Source organism: Ciconia boyciana, chromosome 1 (assembly GCF_034638445.1).
Source record: "Ciconia boyciana chromosome 1, ASM3463844v1, whole genome shotgun sequence".
NCBI classification, from domain to species: domain Eukaryota; kingdom Metazoa; phylum Chordata; class Aves; order Ciconiiformes; family Ciconiidae; genus Ciconia; species Ciconia boyciana.
In genome coordinates this window covers 30,069,469-30,095,016 of record NC_132934.1, presented here as the reverse complement: position 1 = coordinate 30,095,016, position 25,548 = coordinate 30,069,469, and the positions used below count along the sequence as shown (strand labels likewise).

Here is a 25,548-nt window from a genome sequence, read left to right as displayed (position 1 = left end):
GAGGTATTTAAAACATAGAAGCACAACAGAAAAATAATTTAATTTAAACAATGCAGAAAACAATAGATTACATATTTAGATTCCAAACCGATTGAGACCATACAGGAAAAGATTCTGAAATTAAAGCAAAAACTGCAAAGAAAATCAACAGCCATAAATGAATAGCTGTGTGAACATTAAGTAGAAATTATTGAAAAAATTTTAAAATATTACGCTATTACAAGTGATCCTATTAGAATGAAGCTGTACATAAAAAGACGTGTACATTTAAAAGACCTGTAGATGTGGTGCTTAGGGACATGGTTTAGCGGTGGACTTGGCAGCACTAGGTTAACTTGGACTTGATGATCTTCCAGGTCTTTTCTGACCTAAACGATTCTATGATTCTATGATTCTGTAAAATCAGAGCTCTTATTACAAATCTAGGCAAGATTGATTTTCTTATATGACCTTCAACTACCAGCTGTGTTAGAGAAGGCTCAATCTAGTCCTTAGTAAATAGGTGTCACCAAACAAACAGGACTGACAGTAATTAGCTCCCTTGTTGATAGTCAGGACACAGAGGATAGAGGCATGGAGACAGTGACCCACACATCATTAGGGCAGTAGGTGAGGATATTCACATGCTGGCATGGCAATGGAGGTTTGCACTGCAGCTACCATTTTGAAACTACGCTGTGAATAGAAGACTGCATTATCAGGAGAGCCAGTCTAGCAACCTTCACAAGCATTATGCACAAAAACAGAGCCACAAAGAACCTCTACTTAAACATTTGAAATTTGAGGATAAGAATATTAATCTGTGGTATTTCCCCACCTTAAAGAAATACCCCTTAGTTTTCATCATCTCATCTAAGAAAAGGGGCTGACCCCAGAAGAGGAGAAAAGGTGGGCCTGCAAAAGGACAATAAAGGATTGTCAGTACCTTCTAAACAAGGAGAAATAGAAAGGAATTTTGGAAAGCAAAGTGGAAAAAGATGCTCCGAATAAGTGGTATATAGTATGATGATTAATAGTATCGAGGGGGACAATTGATCAAGAGAGTAGCTGTAAGGGAATTTGACTGTTTTTTCTGAAAAGATAATTCCCAGTAGGGTTTAGGCAATGTTTGTAATAAACCTATTTTTATTAAGATTATTGGATTGGTGCTATCCAGGGGATTATATTTTCCAATTACTAATATTTTCATTTTTCAGTCTTAGTTTATGATTGAAGCAGGGACATAGGTGGCACAGAACAAAATGCATTGGCCTGGTTTGGGATGAGAATAATCATAGCCTCAAAGCAAGCAGAGTCCCAAGAAATTAGTCTTTATTTTCTAGCTCATTAAAAAAGACCTTGAGTTTTAATGGCAAAACATTCGTACAATTTTTTTAAAAAATATAGATGTATATGTGTCCATTTGAAGATTTTAATTCCATACTGTCTGAATCAGGAGCCCAATAGCAATTTGGTGCCAGGCTCAAACCTTTGATATAGCCCTGTCTATCCCTAATTCTCATGACTATAGGTACGAAGACTGCAGAAAAACCCATGAATAACAAGTCAGTTATATCTCAAATTAAGCTACAGAAACTAGGAACAGGAAGACTGCGACTTTTATCAGGGCTTTTATAGCTCTGTCATGATTGTTGTACCTTATTATGATATGCACGTAACAATGTTGAAAATGAACCAGTTCAGCAGTCTTTTTACACAGCTGTTTTGTACACAGATTGGTCAGAAAATTGCATAAATCCCTCGACAGAATGGGCTAACTATTTGAGAAACAAGGAAATTCTTTAGGAAAGACTTCCCTGGACAAGGTCAGAAGATCTATTGACAGCTCCACTGTGAATTAGTAATGCAGCACCTTACTATTGGGATACCTATCTCCAGGGCCAGGCTACTGAAAAAGAAGAAAAGATGAGTTAGGAGTCAAGTTTCCTAAGGGCTAAGCTTGGCCTGAGGTCAGAGGAGACACTTCTTATGTTGCTGTTTTTTCTGGAAGGCCCATGGTCAAATATCAAAATGGTGTTGTAGAAAGGAGTTGGGCGTAGAGCCCCTCTGTTGTTCTCTTGCTTCTTTCTCCCACTGTTTTAAAAGATGGAAGGAGAGTAAACCAAGTACCAACACGTCTTGCACTTCTCCCAGGTTGTATCTATTTTGGATACATCTGAGAGGTAAGAGACCTTAGCCTATGTGGCACCTTGTCTTTCCCTGGATCTCATGTGGAAAAAAGTAGAGAAGGAGCAGTCCCCTACTGGCATGTCAGAAGGCAGTCATTTCCTAAAGGCTGACTGCAGTATGCTGAGGCACGTATGCAAGAAGGTGACAGATGCCTTAGAGAGACTGTAGATAGATAGATGGCAGTCAGGTGAGACTAAGACACAGATACCACCCCTGGGGAGGAGAACAGAATGGGTAACCACAAAAAACCTTAGCCAGTCGTTCTTGAGAGAGGACAACTATGATCTAAATCTTGGAAAGTAATTGTAAATTCAATAAGTATCTCAAAAGGATAAAGTTCCCAGGTGTTATCATGACAAGAAGATACTTTTATAACCTGCTTTTTTTCACATGCTGTCTTAGTACCACACAGCAAGAAGGCAGCGGCATGATACGTATCAATATTTCTATCAAGAAGACCTAGAATATAACCTAGGAGACACTGGTGCAGATTTACTAGGGTAGCTGGGGAGAGAGAAAGACTGACAAACTCCCCAACCCTCTACCACAACATGAAGTGATCCAGGCTTGAACATCTTATGCTTATCGTCCAGCAGCCATAAACATTATTGCAGGGACAATTACTATGCATCAAAGCAAAATGTAAATGCAAATCCACTTGGTGCACCTAAGTGCAAGGTAAGAAAAACCTGACAGCTTTACCTCGTTCACATTCAGTTGTGTAGCTCAGTGATCTTTAGGACTGCTCTTAGTAACCAGCAGTAATAAATCTTTGGGTTTAGTGTCAGAGTATCAGCTGGTTCCACAGGTCGGGAGAAGAGTGGAGAGCCAGTCAGAAAACCAAGCCCCCCATTATGCTTTGGCATATCAACTAATATTTTCTTGTGTGTTACTGAAGGCCTAGGGATCAAATAGCCACTTCTAACATGCTCCCATGGTATTCAAAAGTTCTTATCCCTTCCTTTGCACTAAGGCAGGGACTGCATTTTAACTTGCAAAGCATTTGTTTGGACCATTTTGTCTACCTTTTGTAACTGAGAAGATAATACACATTTTATCTTAAAAGTACGATGGGCGATTGGTTCTCTGGACTTAGATTGTAGCTGAATCAATTGCTTCAATTTCAGAGCTGCAGTGCTGTGGCTGGATCATGGCTTAAAGTTCATAATCAGAATAAACAGCTCAAATGACACTGGTAGTGAATGCATTGATTAAATATGACTCCAGTGCTCTCAGTTAATGTTTCACTGACTTTAAACATCTTTTCAGGACTAACATTTAGCCAAGTCAAGGTGAATGTAATGGAACAATTTTTTTCCAGCTGAACATTTATGAACTGTGATACCTGAACAGTGGACAGGAGACAGAGTATTGAAATGGTCATTACCAGCCTGGTTCGATTTGCAAAACAGGTATCTCACTAAACAAAAGAGTCACTGAACAATGGAATACAGGAGTTTCTTTAGCAATATATTTCTATTTGTCCTTAATCAGTGATCTGAAAGAGCATAGAAATAAGCTCTGGTCCTGTAAATATTAACATTCAAGGATAGTCTTACACAGGCAGAGTTCTACAAAGTTCAGTGAGACTCCTGATGTTCATTAAATTATTTATTGTGCCTATTGCAGGATCAAGCCAGCTGCTGCCTTAAAGACCTCTAAGAGTCAGTTGTAATAGTGTTAGAGTATTGTCATATTTAAATAAACTGATGAAATTGTAGCAACCGCAAAAAAAATCTCACAAGTGTAAAGCCAAGCAATGCATGTATAATTACAAGTACTCACTTATCATATGGTTGAGAAATGATAGTCAGGTTACAAAGCATCAGTTTTATATGGTTTTATGCAAACAAGCGAAAAAGCTTTATAGCAACCAATATTTCCCATACATTAGAGCACAAATTTCTGTTCTATAACATTGGTGAGAGCAGTTTCTAAGGTACCTCATGGAAGTGAGTGAGAAACCACTGATACTAATAAGATCCAGCTTAAATACTACGCTAGGATTGCCAGCAAAGCAATGTGTTGTTTTCATATGTTGTCCCTTAAAAGTTCAGAAGCTTATTTTAATATTTCCAGTGCAATAAATGGATGGCACATGGGTAGCACAGTTCACAATCACCAAAAGCAAAACTGAGACAGTTTTTCAGTCTGCAGGTACTCTCCGATCTGGGGACCACAAGTATGGCTAGCAGGTGTCTATTTGCTCTGTGCATGCCATTCTCATCCATAAATTCCACCTGTTTCTTCAGCATTTCTGTGATAGCATTCAAAACCTTATGCCATTAACTTAGATATCTATCTTTAGGGTCTTTAATGTATTTCATAATTCAAATAGTAAGTATGCCAGGATTTTGAAATATTATGATTAGACAGATAGAAAAAAGACCATTGAGCGTAGTTCCTGGCCAAGTAGGATTGTTCCCTGTAGAACATTTTTCAAGTGGTTTATCTTAACTTATTTTAAATTACTTTGGAGAGTAAGGCTGCAGCAATTTCCTTAAAAGATAACTCGAGTCGCTACTGAGAAGTATGTCCTAATACTCAGCCTCAGTTCCACAGCTTGCTTTACCTTACTTGTCTGAATAATATATTTTAGACCACCTTAAATAATTGTCCTGTGTCCCTGGTAATCACGGTCTTCAAGTACCTGGAGAAGTCTTATTTTGGTGCCAGTGCTACCTACTTCTACAGCTGGCAAAGACTGGCAATGACGAGGAGGCAAGAGAAGGGCTGGGAATACTAGGTCAGACTGAACAGCAGAGGAGTGCTGCTTTTAGCTGGCTCCCTGTGAATGGATAGCTTCTCTAGCAGCTGCTCTCCTGGTAAAAACAGTGACTGCAGTCACTTCCTAATAATAGTAAGAAACTTTAGTCAAATCCCATATCTGTATGCTGATCAAGGTGTAACCTGTGACTTGAGATGCCAGAAACAACCTTGAGATTAAATAGCAGTACAGAAAGAAGACGTGTGTTTTAACACCTTTTCTGCTCTCCTTTTCCCTTTCCGATTATGATGTGCAATAATCAAAAGAACAAGGATTAAAAGGGAACATAATTTAAATGCCATATTTCAAATGGACCAGCTGGGAATAATACAGTTTTTCCTCATAGCAAAGTATACGCAAAGCTATTTCCAAACATCTTCCTCAGAAGTCTTTGATTTTTTAATCGCATCAAGGGTTTGTGGGAAAGGCCGAGAGGAGCTGATGCAGAACTGCATTTCTCGAGGCAACCCAGGCACCGGTCTGCTGTCTGCCTCGGGAAGACTGACTGAGTACAGTGCAGTCCTGCCAGGCTGCATCTTCAGCAACTCACTTCCTTTGCCCTCCACCAGAAAGGGGACGAGACAGCAGCTGAAGACGGGAGAGTACTCATGCACAGAAGAAATTTTCTCACTGGCAATTGCTTTAAGACCATTCAGTATTTATGCTACTGAAGTTGGCACTGGCGGCCCACAGGCCCGGGGTTTTTAATCTCTTCCTTCTCATCGCGCATTGTACATAGAGCAGCTCTTGTATGAGACATCGCTCTACTTTGTTTTAAAGTTGTTTCTACTTGCCACTGTTTTAAAGTGGCATCTCGGAGGGAAGTGACCTGAGGTACTACCATTCAAAGACAGGTACAGTCTGGCAATTACGAAAAAAAGCACAGGACCAACATCAGTTCAGAGTGATACGTTTGTGGGCTCAGAGAGGTAAGAGGGGCATAACTCTACCAGTTATGATAAAAATACTAGCTTCGCCCTTCCTCGTCAGAGGGCAGGAGTCTAAACACACATTTTACCCTTTTGTAAAACAATTCTCATGCTTATCAGCCATTTTCCTTGTGCTCTTGCTCCCGCTGCTCTCTTGTCAGATGGCAAAGCAGGACCAAGCACAGAAATGGGGCGCAGCCTCACCAGTGACGGGGGAAATGGTTTGCAGGTCGTTATCACTGCGCCGTGCAGCGTGATCTACAGGAGTTTGCCTCATGCAAGACAAAACCAGTCCCTGTCTGATCAGACCGATGCAGGAGCCTGGGGTCCACAACAAAATGTGGTCCAAACCTGAGGACCAGGAGAAATTTGTGTTCAGAATTATTATCCATGTCCCAAAAGCACGAGAGTCAAACAAAAAGAGAAAAGAGTGGAGCTGATACAATTAGTTCATATTTTTCTGAATGTTTAGGTGTGTATATATATGACAGCAATCAGGGTCGTTTACTAGCAGAAGCTCTCTCTTTTCCAGTGACAGCCTTCGAATTTTGGAAGTCAAATTTTTTCCCCAAAGTATATTTATAAGTATGTGTAAGTTAAATGCACACTTCCAGATAGACCAAAAACATAAACTAATTCATTGAAATGTTATTTTTTCAAACTATATTTTGTGCCTGCTAATCTTTTCAAGATTTTTGAAAAACACAAGAATAGTCAAAATGTATATTGGAAAGAATTTTAGCTTGGAAAAATACAGTTAGAAGCAAATACTTTATGAAACATTAAGAGAAGACTATTTGTTCATGCCTAGACATAGAAGCAAAAGCAAATGAAACGTAATGAATAGACAGGATTTTAAGTCATGTGGTTCTGAATATCCAAATCTAGACAGTTTTCAGCATTAATTATTCCAGGCAGTTTGGTTTTTCACTATCATTTTTTTAAGGTGCAACTTTTGAGGGTTAAGTTCATTTTTATTTTATTTCTTAATAATGGTGTCAGAAGCCACCCTATTGCCCTCATTCACACAACTTTATCCTGGCTCATATTCTTAAGGGTAACATGATACAGTCATAGTGTGTTTCCTCAGTAACTTCCTCTGAAAGTGCATATTATTCCTTTCAGTTAACTAACACAACTAATCCTCACTAATGACATTTAATGAGCCACACGAGTATGCCCTAGAGTGGATCAGACCCTCTGCTTAAAAAACATAATTGTTTAACAGTCCTATTTTTTAACTGAAGAGGTAAATAGCACATTTTAAGAGAAAGTATAAATATCTCAGAGCCAAGATTTCTTTAAAAAAGCTATAACAGGTTTCTAAATTTGAAATAGGGGCCTAAATAAGTGTCCTGTTAAAATATCCTTCTATTCAGATTGCTATAAAGAAATCTTTAATTTAAGATGTCCGGCTCATGGGCATGGATAGCAATATTCATTACCTGCGTATTTATTGTGTGAACCATAGGTAAAATTGTTATTGCTTCTGTGTATATCTGTTTGCATTGCTGCAGCTCCTAAGACAAGCTAGTTATGGTCCAGGACCCCCACTTTGCTAAATGTTCTATAAACATCCAGCACAGCATACAGAAATGCTGCAGAGTTTATCATCTGAACATAAAACAAGAGGTGAGAGAGAGACGGGCTGGTGGAGGAGAGCAGGGAAAGAGGCAGCACTGTTCAACGTGATATGAAGGAGTCATAGCACATCAGCAGCCTCACTTTGCCAATTTTGGGGGGTTTGTTTTTCTTGTGCTTTTTTCTAGACATCAAAGCAAAGGAGTTTTAATGAGGGTCTGAAGGAGAATAATGAGGTACTTTTGCAGATGTCTGCAGGGTGTTCCTCCTCACTCAAAGGGGCAACATGTACAAAGACACTTTGAAAAACAAGTGAGCAGTGGAGGTTGGCATCTTAGTTCTTTTGAAACGAAAGGCCCTGATGCTGACCTCATTTACACTGGTGAAAGCTGTAACTCCTGTGAAGTCAACAAAGTCCCTGTAGCATAAAATTGGTCCTGGATTACAATCTGCCAGAACTGTCTTTCAGAAGCCTTGGCGACCACCGAAACTGTATTCCAAAAATACTTTCAGCTCATTTTTGCATTTACTGTAAGGTCTCTTTACATCCTTCTGCCACTAAAGAGGATCTTGAAAGTGCACATTAGTGAACAGTTTGCCAAAAATCTGTAACAGATCTTAATGTAAACAAGAATCTGACCACTTTGGGTTTAATATCACAAATATACGTGTGTGTATGTATATATATGAACAAATATATGTATATATACATATACACATATACATATATATATGTATACACACAGACACACATATATACATACATACATTCCTCTGCAGCCTGATATGGAGGGAGGCAACTTTACACTTTGATTAGACACAAGAAAATTTTATGTTAAGGAGTAGACATGTTATCTCCTTTCCCATTTTTTAAAATACCTCTCTGTCTGACTTACATATAATACATTTAGCATATAGATGTAAAAGAGGATCCCCCAGAAGAAACGCTTCTACAACTTATGCTAGCACTAGCTATGTCACAGGAGACTTCAGGGAATTAAACTCTTAGGATTCCTTCGACCTCAGATGCCCAATTGTATCTAAATTTGCCGGTCAGTCCTGAAAGCATCTGGAAGCCCAGGGCTCACTAAATTAAGACTCAGCTCTCCATGTCCATCATCTGCTCCATGTGGGCTACCTGAACTCAGGCTGAAGTCACACTGCCTGCATATGCCTGTGGTATTTGATATCATGGCCCTTCGGCAGAGGACCTCAGGCTATCTTATTTACCCAGAATGGGCCATGTGACACTTCTTGAAGGACAGATATGACACACAGAACCAGGCACAAATGTCAGGATCTGACCATACATCAGGTAAAGTCATCATTCCCTCTGCTCTGACATACCAGGATGTTCCCCCATGGAAGCATCATCGTGGTGGCCCCAGAGCTGGCCCAAGGAACACTTATCAGGAGAGCTTTGTGGACTGGCTATGAATCGGGCCTTGGGTTAGCCCCAGGGCTGCTCTTACACCATGGTGCTGATGCAGGCACTAAGCCGTGTTGCGCACCTCTCCGCACAGGGCTGACGTGCAATTAGGGCTGGCAGAGGCTCTCAGTGAGGCGAGTCTGGGTTTTGGGAAGGGGGGTTCTGCACAGGCAAAGGCCTGGCTGTCTCCCTTCTCCTTAAGCTCCCACCACTGCTGCAGTTTTGTTCCCTCTTCCCCACCAGTTCAGTCCAGTGGAAGAGCACCAGGGAAATCAAACAGCACTGCCTTACTTGGAAAGAGTATAGGAACTAAAATCTCAACATGAATTCAATTCTGGGACCTAAGTATTGAAAAGGATGCTGCAGGTAAAATACAGATTCGGTTCTGCAGAACTCCAACTGATTTATAGCAAATTTGGTGAGCAAAAAATTGAGAATTAGATTTTCGAGGGCAAAATTGTTTTGCTTACAGAAAGAAGAGGAGTTAAAAACAGAGTAGAAAGCCAAAAGTTACTATTTCTGAGTGTCTCTCTTTACATGGGGTTAAGTTATAAGTTAACCACTGCCCCTTTACTCTATAATTAACATAGTACTTGCCTACATTTAATTAGAATAATATACATGAGATAAATTGTATATGACTTTTTTCTTTAATATATTACCAATTCTGCCTTATAAATCATTATTTATTTCACCATTTGTGAAACAGAAACATCAACCAGTGTCAGGACAAAGGAATTATTACCCTAATGTACAACTTGCAGAATAGCCCAACCGCTTGCAGAAAAGTTTGTACCAGCTATTCTAATTGCAATAGGATCCTTCCCTGAGTTATCAGCTTCCTGAACCAGCAGTGCCATTTCTGTTTCAATAATTGCATGTAGAGAATGAAATATGAAATAAATCATGTGAAAACCCAGGATTTGTTTTGCTTTTAAATTTTTGTTGACTTACCAAGGAAGTGGATGTAAAGTGTTTTAACTGTACAGCTACCTCAGTCTGGAGCAAAGCTCTCACTGATGTCAGCTCAATTTATATCCTACAGAGATCAAAATCGGTACCCAGCCCATAATTTATAGACCCTCACACTACTTTTCAAATGAGTGGCATGCATGCCATGTATTAAAATTATGATCCCAACCAATCTGTCTGCAGAAAACTACTGGCTGGTATATATAAGACTTTTACTGAAAACAAGTCTTGGTCCAATTTATCATTAAAAAAAACAATAGAAGAAAACAGCATGGGTGGTCTTAGCTCCAGCAAGCACACTTAGAAAGTTAGCATTAGCCAGCTACATGGTAAATTACCAAAAGTTAAGGTGTAACCTCACCTGCTTTGTGTCGTCTTTAAGCAGCCTTTAAGATGTCTATCAGTAACCTCTTTGTGTGGTTTGTTATCCACCTTGGGCACAGTTTCTTTCTTGTGACAAATCAGTGTGTAATTTTTGTCATCGTTGTTTGCCCAGAAGGTACCAACCGATGTCTCATAGCGTATGCAGAACTCCACCTTAGCTCCATCTTTCTGGTAAGGAGGCACCAAAGAAATCTTAAAGCAGAACTGATCAGTTTCACTACCACAAGAATTAGGCATGAACTCTGCAAGGATATCGTAATAACTGAGCCAGTTATTCAGTGTCATTCGAACATACACCAGTTTTTCAAAGGATACATTGAGGACACGTATAATGCCGTTCATACAGGTAATCCCAGGCAGGAACACAATTGACTCCAACAGTACTTTCTGCTCTCGCACTTTTTGCAAAAGTTCTTCTTGTGAAGCAGGTAACGTAAACAGTTGAGAGAAAAAATATTCCTCCTGAGGGAAAACTTCATCTTCTATGTCATCGTTTTGTCCTGTATTTGGAACTTCCCAGGTATCGAACTCTTTAACAGACACAAGATCAAACCCAAATGCATCAGCAAATGAAACTTTCCTTGCAATAGTGGTGGGGGTATCTGCCTCCTCTTCCTCTGAAGAAGCAGAATTCCGCCTTCGGGGAAGTGGAGAGAAACGATGTTTAATGTCAGGTTTAACATCTTCGTCCTCTGAAGAGAAATAATTTACAGTGGGGACTTCTAATAAGTTAGCCCTGCTAACCTGACTAGGTCCTTCAAAAGACTCCATTGGGCTCTCTGATATAAACTGAAAGAGAACTATACAACTAGTAGCAGCTGATATTTGAGACACTGTGATTTAAAACAAGGATTAATGTTACAGTTGACATTGCAAAAGGGAGTCAGGCCTATTAATAGATGCTATGGTGTGTGAGTTATGTTGGCCTGCTCTCCATCTGACAGTATTAGGTGTTACAATTTCAATGACACATTTCAAATATTGCATTCCCTATTTTTATGTGGCTCTACGTGCTAAGAAGAAAAATAGTATTTAAAAACTAACTTCTTTGCATTGTTAAATGGCACAAATGGAGATATTTTTAGATGATCAACTTATGTTGCACAACAAATTCATCACATTGCACAAATGAGGAGCTATTAATCTCTGATTAGGATGTATACTTCATCAGGTAAATAGTTTCTATATTGTAAACTATTCCTGCATATATTTTCAAGGCCATTTTTTTACAATGTTTTCAGATATAAAAGTGCAACGTCACATTCTGTCCTGGCTTTATACCATGCTAACTCAGTGGGCCAGATCCTAGGACTATGCCAGCTTTTTCTAGCTAAGGATTAGCCATCACAACCTAAATGAACCAGGAACGCTATAAAACATTGACGTGACTACACTGAAGATAAACTTGTAATGCACCATTCTAAATATGACTGAATTTGCCACCAATTAGATTATGAAATCATCTAGTGCTAGACTGCATTTAGCATCATCCAGCCAAACAGAGAGAAAAGCAACTTGCAGAATTAACTTGTGCAGCCAACCCTGAAACACAAACCCTGTGCCACACAGCTATAAACAGGAGGAAGAAACACTCTTTAAAGGGTTTTCAACCTTTGTGCAGGACATCTTCCCATGATATGAAATGAAACCATGGCTTCTCAATTAGCTTAATCAGGTAGCATTTGGCTTTTACTTTTATGGCATTCCATGCATGGAAACATGCAGTCTTTATGGGACAAAGATCATGAACTCAACATGTCACCTTTTTCCTTCATATTGCTTAACCTCTACTCTTTCTCCTGTGTCTGTCTCAAAGGGTAAGCCTACACTATAATCTAATGGTGCAGTACGAGCTAATAAATATAACAGGACTTGCTTGGAATTAGCCACGTCGGAGATTGACAGCATTAGTGGCATCATCACAGAGCTCAGCACAGGCTAGAAAGCTAACTTCATTCACATTTCCAAACAGCTCAGGTCTTGCAGGCCACTTCAAATCCTTCTTTCTGTTGTTAGTGTCACTGGTAACTTTAAAACTAACCTGGATATGTCTATTACCAGACAACAAGGTAAACCACATCTTACCATGAATCCCCTTTTCTGATGAGGCATCCTCCCACACCACGATAGCATCTCCAGGTCTTACCAATGCTTCATCTTAACCTCTCAATAGCCATCCCACCTGCTATTGTAAAAACATTCATACTCCCCTAGCACCATCATACTTTGAGACAATGGCATATAAGGAGAGATTTACAAAATAGCTTTCCTCCATAAACTACATAACCCCTACCACAGCCCATAAACTTCTGGGATATTACTGATTTTGAACCACTACTGTACAATGCTGCATTTTTCAACAAGGGCCAACAGTAAAAGCATTCAAGATTTCTTGTTTATAGATAGATGATAGTGCTATCTAGCCATGTATTCATGCATGTCTAAGAAAGGAACTCCCAGAATCTCCAGAACTCCCCCCACAGAAGAATCCAGAGTTTTTCTCAGTGGGATCCTAGAAGCATCACTTCTACCTGCTCCCACGTACTGCTCTGGACATAGCTGCAGAGCTGTTTTGCCACATCCATGTTTTGGCTTTGTACTGTGTGAATTAGGTACTGTTTGGGAAATGGGAAATGAGGTTTCTTGCTCTAATGGCAACTCTATTTCTTCTGTCAACATAATCTAAGAAAATACTACTGTAGTAATTACACAAACAAGGAGAACTTATTTATGACACTGTTACCCTAATGGTTACACCTATTTCTGTGAAAAGCCATTTCCCCTTTTTCATTTTGTATGTTTCTTTACAAAAAGCTGCATAGACAAATGCAAATGGGAAGATAACTTCCCCAGTGAACTCTGGTGGGTCATGGAAGTAAGAGGTGCAGGAAGGAGCAGGGCTGCTCACCGACTGCGGTCAGGGGAACGAAGGTGTATCTCAGACCAAGGCATGCTTTGAGAATGGGTTCACTTCTAGTTGAAAATGGAAGGAGAAAAGCAGAAAAAGAAAAACCATGGAAACTAGTATTGCTGCTAGACTGTATGAAAATATGTTAAAGTCCAGTTAAAGAGGGTTTTGGCCTGTTGATTACTTTTTGTTGTAGTTTTTGTTTTCTTAATGCTTGCTGAAACCAAACAGTGATTTGTCTTGGTGTAGTCCAGCACCAGTTCAGTCAAGGAGATCCGTTCCATTGGCTTCAGCAGGTACTAGGTTAGACATTCTGCCCAAGCCATCAAATCCCTACATGCCATGACAAGGGCTGCAGGATGTTCTGAAAACAAAGATTTATTCAAATATTTATTTTTTTAAACCAAGTAATATCAGTGACTTCAACTGACTCGTATTATTCTGTGCACCTGTAACTGTCTTGCCATTCATTGAGTTCAAATTCTTTACTTCTGTCCTGGATGTAAAGAAACATGGGAGCTGGGAAACACAGGGTTATTTAGCACTTTAGCCTAAGTGCTACCACCGAGTGACAAAGTCTTCAGTCTCATGCCATTATCTAGTGAGAGAAGCAGCATGTACTTAGTAAGGTCAGTTAAAATAAGAAACAGAAAAATGTTGTATAAGAAATGAACAATATAAAAGAGGGAAAAGATTCTGCCTTCACACAAAAAAGAAATATCAGTGGTTATAAGGGTGAAGACCAACAAACATAGCTGAGAACAGAGGATAGCCACACTCTTGTGGAAAGCAATTTCCTACCCACAAGTTTCATCTTCTTCAGTGCAGAGGGGTAGAAGTTTATGTCTCTTCTCCATCTGATTTAGGACGTGCCTGGACAGTTTGTACTGGGTTAAACTTTTCATGACAGTGAAAGTATTTTATCAAAAGTGTATCTAGAGTTACACCAAAGCAAGCATACTTATATATATAAGAATTGCATTAACACCGTGAAAATATTGTAATGAAAAATAATATCATTTGTTCTCCATATTTTGCAAAATGGTGCTCAAAAATATCTAAATGAGACAACAGAGTAACTATTTCCTTTCAGACTGTAACAGCAACAGGTAATTTTAGAACATTTTAATGGGACAACTTCTCTAATCATGTCTTTTCTAAAGCCTCATCTTCCTTACTGTTTTTGAACACACCAAATTCAAATGTTGAATGAAGACAAATGGTTTTGAGGTGTTCTTAAACACTGTTTAAGTAAAAGTGGAAACAACAGGTAGAATTGAGGAAGACTGTGCAGAAAATAAGACAGCTCTATATGAGATGCTTCTCTATTGAACAGCATAGCAAACATTACAGGGAAGAACGTCACAGAGTTAGCAGGCTTGGGACTTAATTAAACTCCCAGCAGAGCAACAAAAGCAATAGCTAAATAGACCTTTAATTAAAAAATACTTGCACCTGCCCATGTTTTTGGCATATCTATTATTAGCACTGGCCAGCTGATCTTTCTTGGCCTTAACTGGAAGGAGAGAGAATATACCTTTCTGTGTCAACTGAAAAACAATTATGTCTTAAGCATGGACTAAAGATGAGCAGCATAAAATCTGGTTCCACTTGACTTCCTAACAGTGTATTCCCTAGTGCCCTAGAAAACTGCACTTCTTCAGCTGAGAGTATGAGATGTATTACTTACTTCGCCGCTATTAAATACATCTATTAGGATAAGGCATAAAAACATTTTCTCCTTGCAGAGAACACTATTCTAGCTGACTGTTGAATGGTCAAAAGTGCTGAACAAGAGGTAGAAGAAAGATTTTAAAGGTTATATCCTTTAGAAAAAAACATTGCTGGCATATTGCGAGAGGTATTTTGAAACAGCAATTCATTCTTAAAGTATGTACAGCTAAGGAAGAAAGCACAGTACTTCACTTAAGCAAGAGTTTCTCTCTAAATTACACATGATTGAAGTTAAATATCAGTAATAAAGGCTGACTGAGGACAAAGGCTGCCCTCAATTGTTTTCTGCTCTTAGTTACAAATTGTATGCACCATCAGAATTTTTTTACCAAACTTTGTCCTATGACTGCAACTGGTCTACTCTGTGACCCAGAGTAGAAACCAGCTCACTCTTTAAAATTTGTGCTATTTTCACAGTGTCAAGCAGAAAAATTGCAGTCTTTGTAAATATATAAAAGAAGAAACGTTAGAATTATTGTAAGGGGACAGCCCACATTCATACAATCACAGCTAAGTCACTGACAAAACTCTCTTTAACCTAAATTGATCACAGCGCCAAACACTGACAGAGGAAAAGACAATCTTTGCACAGTGAAAATTCAGAACAGATTACATTACTGCAACAGAATCTCCAAATACTCTGGTTTCACCATTCGTCTTTTCAAGAACATTTCATTTATTGACAAACCAAAATGATAAACAATTTAACTAGTGTGGCTGATAAAGCTAGCCCCTTCTTTGTTATAGTGTTTTGTGGGTAATCTCAGATTTCTGACCATCCAATGTTTTAGCAGCACTGTAGAGAATGCAGTAACAAAAATGCTACTTTAACAAGGTGTGTGTAGATATTTGAAGAAGAATCTGCTTCCTCAGGTTGGAAAAAGTCTGTCTAGTAAGAGTAGACAGTACACTTTCCCTGCCTCTGATTCTTCTTTTCAGAAAAAACTGGACATTGAGCCAGTGAAGGTGGTTCTCCCTCTAATGTGAAAGCTTTGCAGACATTTCAAGCAGTGACAAGATTCCCACAAAGAATAAGGATAAAACAGGGAATTTGCCTTACATTTTTTAGAAGGAACCTTGATTTGGGGAAAGAGAGAGATTTTTACTCTTTCACCTTTAAAGATAGGAATCAGAGGAAAACAAAAGTTAATTCCAAAAATAATGCGGAGAAAGGAGGAACAAGCAAGATGCCCAGAAGTATGGGATGAATATTTTCCTTGAGGGCATATCTGAAAAAAAAATAATCTTTATCTCGGAGATCAGGGCTTTCAGCCCTTCCAAATGTAGCTCTTTTTGCTCATTCTTTTATCTTTCATTCCCTGTAGAATCTTCCTTTAATTATTGAAAGGATTGTTCATCTGTTCAAGTATGGAGCCCTTGCCTACACATTTTTTCTTCTTGCTTAGGATTTGAGTTCAAAATGTCATGCTTTCAGCTTTTGGGCATTACTACGTTTTAATTTCTGAACTCTTCAGTCTGGCTCCCTTTAATAATCTCAGTTTCCTCAGTTTCTGAAAATCTGCCCTTAAAATTTAAAGCCTTAATAAGATGGTTTTGCTTATTTTTTATTTAATTTGGGTATTTGTACGCACTCAAAGCTTAGTCTCTGTGCCTAGTCCTTCTTTAAAATCCTCTCCATTTACAAAGTCGCTACTAAAGTACCAGAACATGTGGTTGATTCTATGTTTCTTTGTTGGAGATATGAGGGAAGGAATATATAGTCCTTGTCACAGTGAGCGGCATTTATTCTCCAGACTGCAACTGCAGTGTTCCATAAAAACACAAATCTCAGTAGAAATAACCCAATAATCTATAGCGAATCTGGTATTTTGAATTGAAATCAAACTTTTGATGTTATTATTGTAGGAACCCCTTTAGGCATGACCTGCTTACAGTTGCAGCAACAGAAATGGGATGATCTGTAATAAATAGTCTAAAGTGCCAGATCACACATTTCAGAGCTAATCTCCATAATTTCTGCTATGATCTGGCAACCGTTCTGCTGCAGATAAGAGAGGAGGAGAAGAAACTGGGTAAATTAGTCATGAACTTTGGGATGTGCCAGGTAGGGAATTTCTGGTAGGGATAGAGCAGGCCAAATGAATGCCTTCAAAAGAAGTCACTGATGAGACTTCAGACCCAGGAAAAACAATTAGTAGTTCACCGTGTCATCACTAGGACTTTTGAACAGCCAAGGCTGTTAAAATACCAGGTACATCCCATTCACAATGGTTAGTGGAAAAGTCCGCTATTAAATCCTGTAAGCAAGCAGATGGCAATTCTGCCCTGACACAGAAATGCTGGATAACCCATGTAAACTATAGCATTACATTATGAGTCTTGTTTCCTGATGTAAAAACATTGTGACTACCAACTGAAACATAGGCTGGTGGTTTTGAAAGCCTGAGAAAAGGCTTGCAAGTGCCCAATCAAGATGATCAGCCAGGATGTGAACTTCAAGCTCAGAGGGAAAGAGGTCAGTTTAATGGGTGCCCTTGTCCCTCTCTCTTTCTCTCTCTCTCTTTTTGCCAGAATTAGCATCTGGAGGAAGCAACCAAGGGTTATTTTCAGAACCCATCAGAGCCTAAGCAACAACATCAACTTCAGCCTCATAAGGTTGAATCTTCAAGGCTGTTGTTGATGCCTCGAAACACGGATCTCATTTGGGAATACATATTTTGAACATCAAAGTGACCCAAAAGAAGACAATACATCCTCTTTCAAAGCTTCTACCATTTTGTTTTGTTTTGCTTTAGAACACATTTAAACATATTAATTACCTTCCTTGACTAATTACATGAGATTAGTATCTTGTCCTTAACAGTGTCAGACCTCAGGAGGCTGGGGGCAATGTCAAAGTTCAAGCAACAGTTCATGCTTTGAGGGTCGCAGAGCTCAACGCTCACTTCCTCTGAGTGGTACTTGCTCCCTCAAGTGGTTTCCTGGGTCAGCAGGACCGGTCACAAGCATACTCGGCATGAAAACCAGTTGCATAATTGGGATCAGAGAGTTAATAAGAAAAATGGGGAGCAATTTGTGGGGGTTTTGTGCTTTAATTCCATTTCACCAAGAATAGGTACCTTGCAGCTACAAAATTTGATAGCAAGTTTCATTTCACACAGTACTTTCTTTTAGCGTGTAGAACAAATGTTTATTGTACTGAATACAACATGTTTGACTAAGTGTAGAACACAGGAACCAACACGCTGGTTTCAATTTGTTCTGCATATCACTGGAGAGTCTAATCATTTCACAATTCTATCTAGCCACCATCAATTTTTCATTAATCATTATGTTTCAATGGGGAACACTGAAGGGTGTTTTCTCAGATTATAATGAAGTGAGAGGCTAACGTCATGGTCTGTTTATGTTCATACTTAACATAGCATAATTATTCTGTATTTTTTTTCATTCAGCTAGGACTTGCACCTTGACTTTGTAAACATAGGCAGTTCAGTTTTCATTGTTAAGGATGTTGACTTAACAGAGTATAAAATAGGAATCTGGGTACGTGAGAGCAGCACATTTAAAGTCCAACTTTCATTTCTCCTGCTGGTTATATTCAGCGGACCAATTATTCAACTGACTACTTGCAGTAAAATATCAGGACGCTTAAAATAATGCTAGACTTCATGCTGCTATAATGAGTGAAGACTTTTCTGAAAACAATGAAGGAAATGCGGACATCCATATAGTAGGAGGAGGAGAACAAGGAAAACTGGTTCACAGGATTCCACCCCGAATTCCCAGCTCTCACATAGATGCCAGAAATGGTCTTTCTGTGAGTGTGGATGAAGCAAGATTTCTGGAAAAACCACCCCTATCTTACATAGCCTTAATTGCAAAGGCAATTCTTTCTTCCCCTACAAATAAACTGAATTTAGCTGCTATCTACAAATATATTGAAGATAATTTTCCTTTCTACAGGAACAAAGGTCGAGGCTGGAGAAACAGTGTAAGGCACAACCTTTCACTAAATGATTGCTTCATCAAGGTGGGAAGATGTGAGGATGGAAAAGGAAACTACTGGAGTATCCACCCATCAAATTTAAATGACTTTGTTCACGGGGACTTCAGGCAACATCGAAGGTCACGAAAGCGAAGGTGTCAAAAGGAGCTAGAGCATTGCCTTGCTGTGAATTATTTCATGCCATGGGAACACTATCCTTCCTACCCAACACCAAATTGGCTTTACCAAACACATTATTTTATGGATCCTCTGTGGAAAATGCTGTATGCTGACAGACTGCAGTTTGTGCATGAATACCAAAAATGGAACGTAAACAGTGATTTAATCATGGGGAAGTTTTCATCTCCACTACAGACTGAAAAACCACAGAGCATTTCTGTGGACTGGTTTTATGGATCTGCTGCTACTTCAGTTATGCAGCAGAATATCTTCCTAAATATTCAACAGGCTTTCCCTAATTCCCTTTTCTTCTCTTCTCAAAGGCAGCAGCAAAGTGAAGCATTCAGACACATCTGTAAGTACTAGAAAGTACTTGAAGTGCAATAACTTTGCAAGCAGCTCTGTTTGGGACTCCGTCAAGATACTATATATTAATATATATTGCTCAGTTTTGAACCTTTGTATATGTTTAAAGACAGCAAAAGAGCTTATTTACTTATGTAAGCCAGTGATTACATAAGTGTATTAGCTTTGAAATTATAACAATGAATACTGGTTTTAATAAGTCTACTAGTCAATGGCAGAGCATAGATTATTTAGTATAAGAGTAAATCCATTAGCACTGAATGCCCAGTAAAATTATTTTTAAATTGTCTTGTAGTAATCATATTACTGTATACTACTGCTCTATTAGATTCAAATTAATACACATGTATGTGTATTTATAACTATATATTCAAACATGTACACCCATATATTTACTTTTATATTCTGTTGAGTAGGAAGCTGTAATACATTTTTCCTTTGTCAGTTGCAAGTGTCTTTGAAATGCTACTTGTCACCTCCCGTACTGTTGGAAATACTAAGTGAATTATTCTTCTAATAATTTAATTTTATATGTTGGTTAGGACTCACTTGGCACTATTAATTCCGATGCATTGTGTTGATTCAAAAATCACTGTGCATTTGTGTATCTTTAGCAGTTAAGTGGATACTTACTTCTGTTTGAATAAATGTTCAGATGAATAAATGTTTCAAGTGAAATAGGACTGCAATATTATCTTTAATATGTTTTTGAGTTCAAATCTGGTTCTTAAATGCACACCCACATATTAATTCACCTACTTAAATGATTAGTTAATGACAGCATGACTAATTACGAGTTTATCCATTAGTCGGGTATAATCTGGGTATAAGAAATTTTCATTTTTCAGATAATGTCACCCACACAAAATTGCTTAAGCTTATATGTATGCTTTTAGTTTACTTACTCATATGTATGTACATGGTTGTTTACATAGTTATAGAGTATATGATGATATAAAGCACTCAAATATATTTGTTAAATGTATGTATCTATCCAGCAACCTCATTGTAACAGGAACTTCTAATCAGGAAAGTGTAGCAAGCATTCCGGTGAAAACATCCAGCTTTTGCTAAGTCATAAACTTTCAGAAAAACTTGCTTTGAAGTATTTGCTCACTGAAAATATAGATTTGAGTAGTGAAGCCCTAAAGACTCTGCTGTGCCTTAGTCACGAAGAGCCCTAGCACGTGGACAAAACTTGAGACTTGGACAAAGATGGGGAAGGTGGGGTTCAGGGCCCGGCTGGATGGGGAGCCTGGGCTGAGGAAACGACGGAGATAACTGGGGTTGGAACAAGGAGCCCAGATGTGCTGAGCAAGGAGCTATGAGAAGCCTGAGGAATACAAACTGTGAATGCCAGGCAATTATAATCAGATGAAAATGAAAGCTAGGAATAAGAAGAGTCAGGTCAGGTTTAAGGAGTAGCAGGTGGGAAAAGTCTCTGCCTGTTAATGTACTAGAATGCCTGGGACAGAATTTATTACTCACAGTTCTTTAGCTGTCAGCAAATTACTTTAAAATTACACAAGACAAAAAGTTACTCCTGTTTGTTCTCACTGGTTCCATTAGCTTACTTGGCAAAAGCTTGTGAAGTGCACCTGAGGATATTCTTAGAAGGACACACCACCATTTGACTTCATCTTCCCTGCTAAATAAGTTCGAGGAGGGGAGCAAGTGTATGACATGGCCCTTTGTTTGAGGTAATGATGTGACCTATCGTTTAACAGGACATCCATTAAGCCTGGAGTAACCATGTTACTTTGCTCTGGAAAAAGAATTGCATTTTACCAGATTTGTGACGGTGGTGGAAATGTGGCATGTACCAAACCATATGCATGCTTCCAGATCTTCGTCCCAGTTTCCTGTGGGAATGCACTAAGAGGAACTCACATGCAGGAGGAGACATTCTTCTGCTCAGATGCTCAGATTTTATTTGAAGACCACTTTGAAATAGTTTTCATACCACTAGTGATACACATACCACAGCCTGAGAACTGCCAGTCTGATTATGTAGCTGTCAGTATGCTTTCTGATGTTTTTTTTCAATGTGTTTTAACTTTCTGTTTGTTTGTACAGCACCTGCATGCTGCAGTGCAGGAGGATTTTTTTCATGTAATGAGCAACTATTTATTTTGTCCTCGTCATTCAGTGGGTATCTGTGGCTTTCTTACTGTGCATAGTTCAAACACTGCTCTGAAGACAAAATTACCCAATCACTATTTTATTATTATCCTTGAAAGCCATAATATAATTTACTTTCAAAATATCCTGAGAGATGAGGAACATCTTGAAGCATAGGCTTAAAAAGACGGAGGTCAAAATTACATGCTCACTTTGGACATCAGGTTTGTGAAACCATTGTGTAGCATTTCATGTGCTCAAAGCCCAGCTCCCATTGCCCTGGCTTTCAGCTCTGAGTGTTCAGAACATTTCCAATGATCCCGAGCAACAAGAAAACCAGTGACCATCTGTGAAAAGTTTGATTTCAACAAGTTGTCCAGAAATACTGCAGCAAATGAAAGAGAGCAATCCATCTCTTCAAGGCAAAATTCAACTGCCATAATATAGACAACCCTTTTTCTTCCTGTAATCCCCAACTGAGTTCGCTAAATACCTTCCAACTTCTGCAACAAAACCCAGCATTTCATCATTACACAATTCTAATTAATCTACAAAACAGGTCTACTTTGGATATTAAATAAGGCAAGGGAAAATAGACTTTTTCATATAATTAAAGGCAATATTGTAATGCCTTCAACAGAGGTAAGGGCCAAGTTAGGAATGCACCATTTAGAAAAGATGCCATTTTTTCCCCCTAGCTTCTGAAAGCTTGACATTGCAATCTTAATAATGTTTTTCATCACAGCTGAAGGGGTAGGGTTAGTATGTCATTTTGTGATGAAAATGTCAAAGTACTAATTTGCAAACAATCTGAAGTAAAAATTTAAAAGCAATAAGAAACAAATCAGGTTATGTATTCTACCTGATTTCCAAACCCCCAAATCCACTTACCGTGTAAAAATAAATAATTTTCTGATCTTGAAATATCATCCTACAACTAGAGAGGACATTACATTTCTGATACAGGAAATTACCATTTAATGAGAAGACAGAAAGGTTCTTGAAAATTAAATGGATGAATTACATGCTTGTACAGGAATGTCTGAGGCAGTACATGTGGTGTAAGAGACTCCTGAGAAGTAAAAACAACAGTTACAAATACTGAATTACAGAAAATCTGACATAAATACAATATCCAAAACCTGCATGTTGATAACTTCAGCGTTTGCCAGCCGAAATGCATTACCAGGGTTGATAAAAATGTCAGGAAGTCAGAATCTCAGCATTTTGGCCATTGTCACCTCTGTTCTGCCCATAAATAAGACAGAGGTCATCTTTTTACAGCTGATCTACTTTGGGAGTACCCAGATGAAATGCCAGTGTATGACATAAATAGCTGGAATGGAGGTCACGTATGCTCTCATAAATAAATACTGCCGATTGCTCTCCTCTTCTTTTTGCACTAAAGAAAATGACTTCTGCATAATGAAATTATGTTTGAACCATACATTTGCTAACACTTTCAATAAACTGTATCTTAATGATGAGCAGTAAGAGAACTAGCCCTGAACATGAGAACCTTTTATTAACAACACTTTACAGGTAATAATTTTAAGCCAGATAATAACATTACCTTTGCAGTTGACCTTCACCAGTTTATACAAATATTTATTCTAAAAGTTCAATAAAATGTCTCAGCCTATAAAGCCCAGAAAGTTAGTATACAGTTTAATTTCTGGTACATTTGCTGCCCGGCACAACCGATGACTCTGAGACTTGTCTTCTTTCATATTGAAAATAACCACTGTCCAGGGGCACAAATAAAAGCTTTGTAGAAAAAGACGCCTCCAAGCTGTATAGCCACTCAAACTTATGCACGCTAATTTATGCTAACCCAACGGTTATCCATTTCTTGTACGTACTCCCTGCAACAGGTCATGGAAGACAACTCTCCCCTTAGGAGGCAGCAGAGTACAAATACCTCTTCCAGCCTGGTGAGGCTTGTGTACATGGATGCATGAGGACATGTCAGGTTTGGCCTGTAGTGACACCATGAGGGAAGAAAAGAAAAAAAGGAAACACTCAAAGCCTCTTTGAGAGTTGATGTAATTGGAAATGAGATTATGAAAATGAAAACGCCCCAATCGCATGGGAACAATACAGCATCACTATAGGACACAGCTATGGCTGATTGATTTAAATGTGCCCTTCTGTACCTAAACCTTTGAATGTCTTTGAAGTGTAATTTTAACCAGGACCTTCCCAGGTTTGTATTATCTGGCCTGTGCATGTTAAAACTATGCAACAGTTGTAACATCCCTAATCTATATTATACGCCAAATAGTGATAATTACTCGCAAATGTAATTCCATCTGTGTTGTAAGGTGTAGTGTCGTGCCAAATGGATCATGTGGACATGGGTCAAACTACACAATTTTTGTACCATAAACCAAGTTTTGAACCTTTTTGCCAACACAGACTCCTGACCAGGTACATCCAAGCACCTGAGAAATGCCCTGGAAGGGACACCTCAAATGGCAGAAAGCCACCGTAGCACCCATGTACCACCTTGCCTGAACGGCAGATTGGCATAGAGGATGTGGCTGAAAGAAGCTGGAGGTCAGACTCTCCTGTGATCTTTAAGGCTCTTTTAGTCTATGTTTACACTGTATTTAGGTAGGAAATCGGATATAATGTCCATGAATGGCTCCTCTGCATCTCACCTGTTCCCAGTACAACTAAGGACCTGGCCAGCTGCGTTAATTATTTCATCCTCCTCCTCCAGCGTCTACTCTGTCCTTCTGTGTCTGCATTCACTTTGCTGTCTTCCAATTCCAATCTGAATTTCCTACTTCAAGTTTTCCTGTGGCCCTATTCTGTTACCTTCTTATGTGTGGCTCAGCCAACATTGTCAAAGCAGAACCCTGGATCCCAATATTCCCAGTTCATCAGAGATAGAACTAAGCTTATGTCAACATACTGGAATAAGAGTCTAACAACTCCTGTAAGAACAATGTAGAAAGATGATATAGGGCCTGATTCTGATCTTACCAACAACCATGGAAAAAAGAACTAATTTCATTGGAAGCAAAAGAGCATAAAGTTAGTAAAACTCAGGCTTGCAGACGTTATTTCTATCATAAGACCATACTGTACTAATTTTCCTGTGTGCCTGACAGATTTCTCAGCACAATCTTTAGTAGACTTGACTCAACCTGATAGCTCAGCAAGCAAAGTCTCAGTTAAAGGACTTGCTCCTGGGAAGTTCTTGTCTCCAGACAGAGCTGTCAAAAACCCTTTGGAGCTTTCAACACTTAGCATTTTTATTTAACTGTTTTAACATTCCTTTTAGTACTGCCTTTTCAGCACATAGAGCTTACCTACTTGTGTCCTTTGAAGACAGTGCGTGGTTTACACTACGCTTGGGGAGTGTTAGTGCGTCTAAGGTCTGATATCTAATGAACATCTGATCAGGTAGAAACAAGACAAAGCGCCAGGCCTGCTGGATTGTTAAATGGCTGCCTCTCCCCAGGTGAAGGAGTAGAAAAATAATGGGGGAATCCTCAGCACCAGGAAAAAACATTAGATAAATTTGAACTTGTAGTGAAAAGTAGCCTGACAATAGGCTTCTTTTAGAGAATATTGGTTTTGTTTTGGAGAAGGAGTCATTTGCCTTTTAAAGCAGTGAGTTGCAACAGAACAGCTTTCCCACTTTCGTTAGTAAGAAAAAAGACATTAATCTGCCTGCTGGTAAAGTGTTTTCATGCTTCCATGCTGTCCAAATGGGTGTAAGAGAAAGCTTTAGTAAAGATACAACACTTAACAAAGCCAGAATCAAAAAAAAAAAAAGGAAACCCCTATGTATCAGTTAGTATATACTTGATTTTCCAACTTGTGAGAGGGCAGGGAATAGAGGGCCACCTAACTTGTAACAGAAGCTGCAGCTCTTGAATGTCATGCAGGACTATGAAATCGAAGACTCCTGACCCTCAGCTCTCTCCCCCGTGCTGGCCTTCCCTGGGAGAGCCCAGCTCCCCATGCCCAGGGGAACACAGTTCCTCTTCCAAACAGCTACACACCAGAATTTTGGACATGAGAAACACCCATGTGATAATAAGT

The 25,548-nt window shown here is 38.9% G+C and overlaps 1 protein-coding gene across 1 annotated transcript in view; it reads right to left on the bottom strand.

Moving 5' to 3' along the window:
- PPP1R3A (protein phosphatase 1 regulatory subunit 3A) overlaps positions 1-23,483 on the bottom strand; it is a 39,277-nt gene extending 15,794 nt beyond the window's left edge. The window contains 4 exon segments of the mRNA XM_072872172.1: positions 10,209-10,868; positions 23,324-23,349; positions 23,351-23,383; positions 23,385-23,483. Coding sequence (XP_072728273.1) covers positions 10,209-10,868; positions 23,324-23,349; positions 23,351-23,383; positions 23,385-23,483 — 818 coding nt within the window.
- Positions 23,484-25,548: the final 2,065 nt, after the last annotated feature.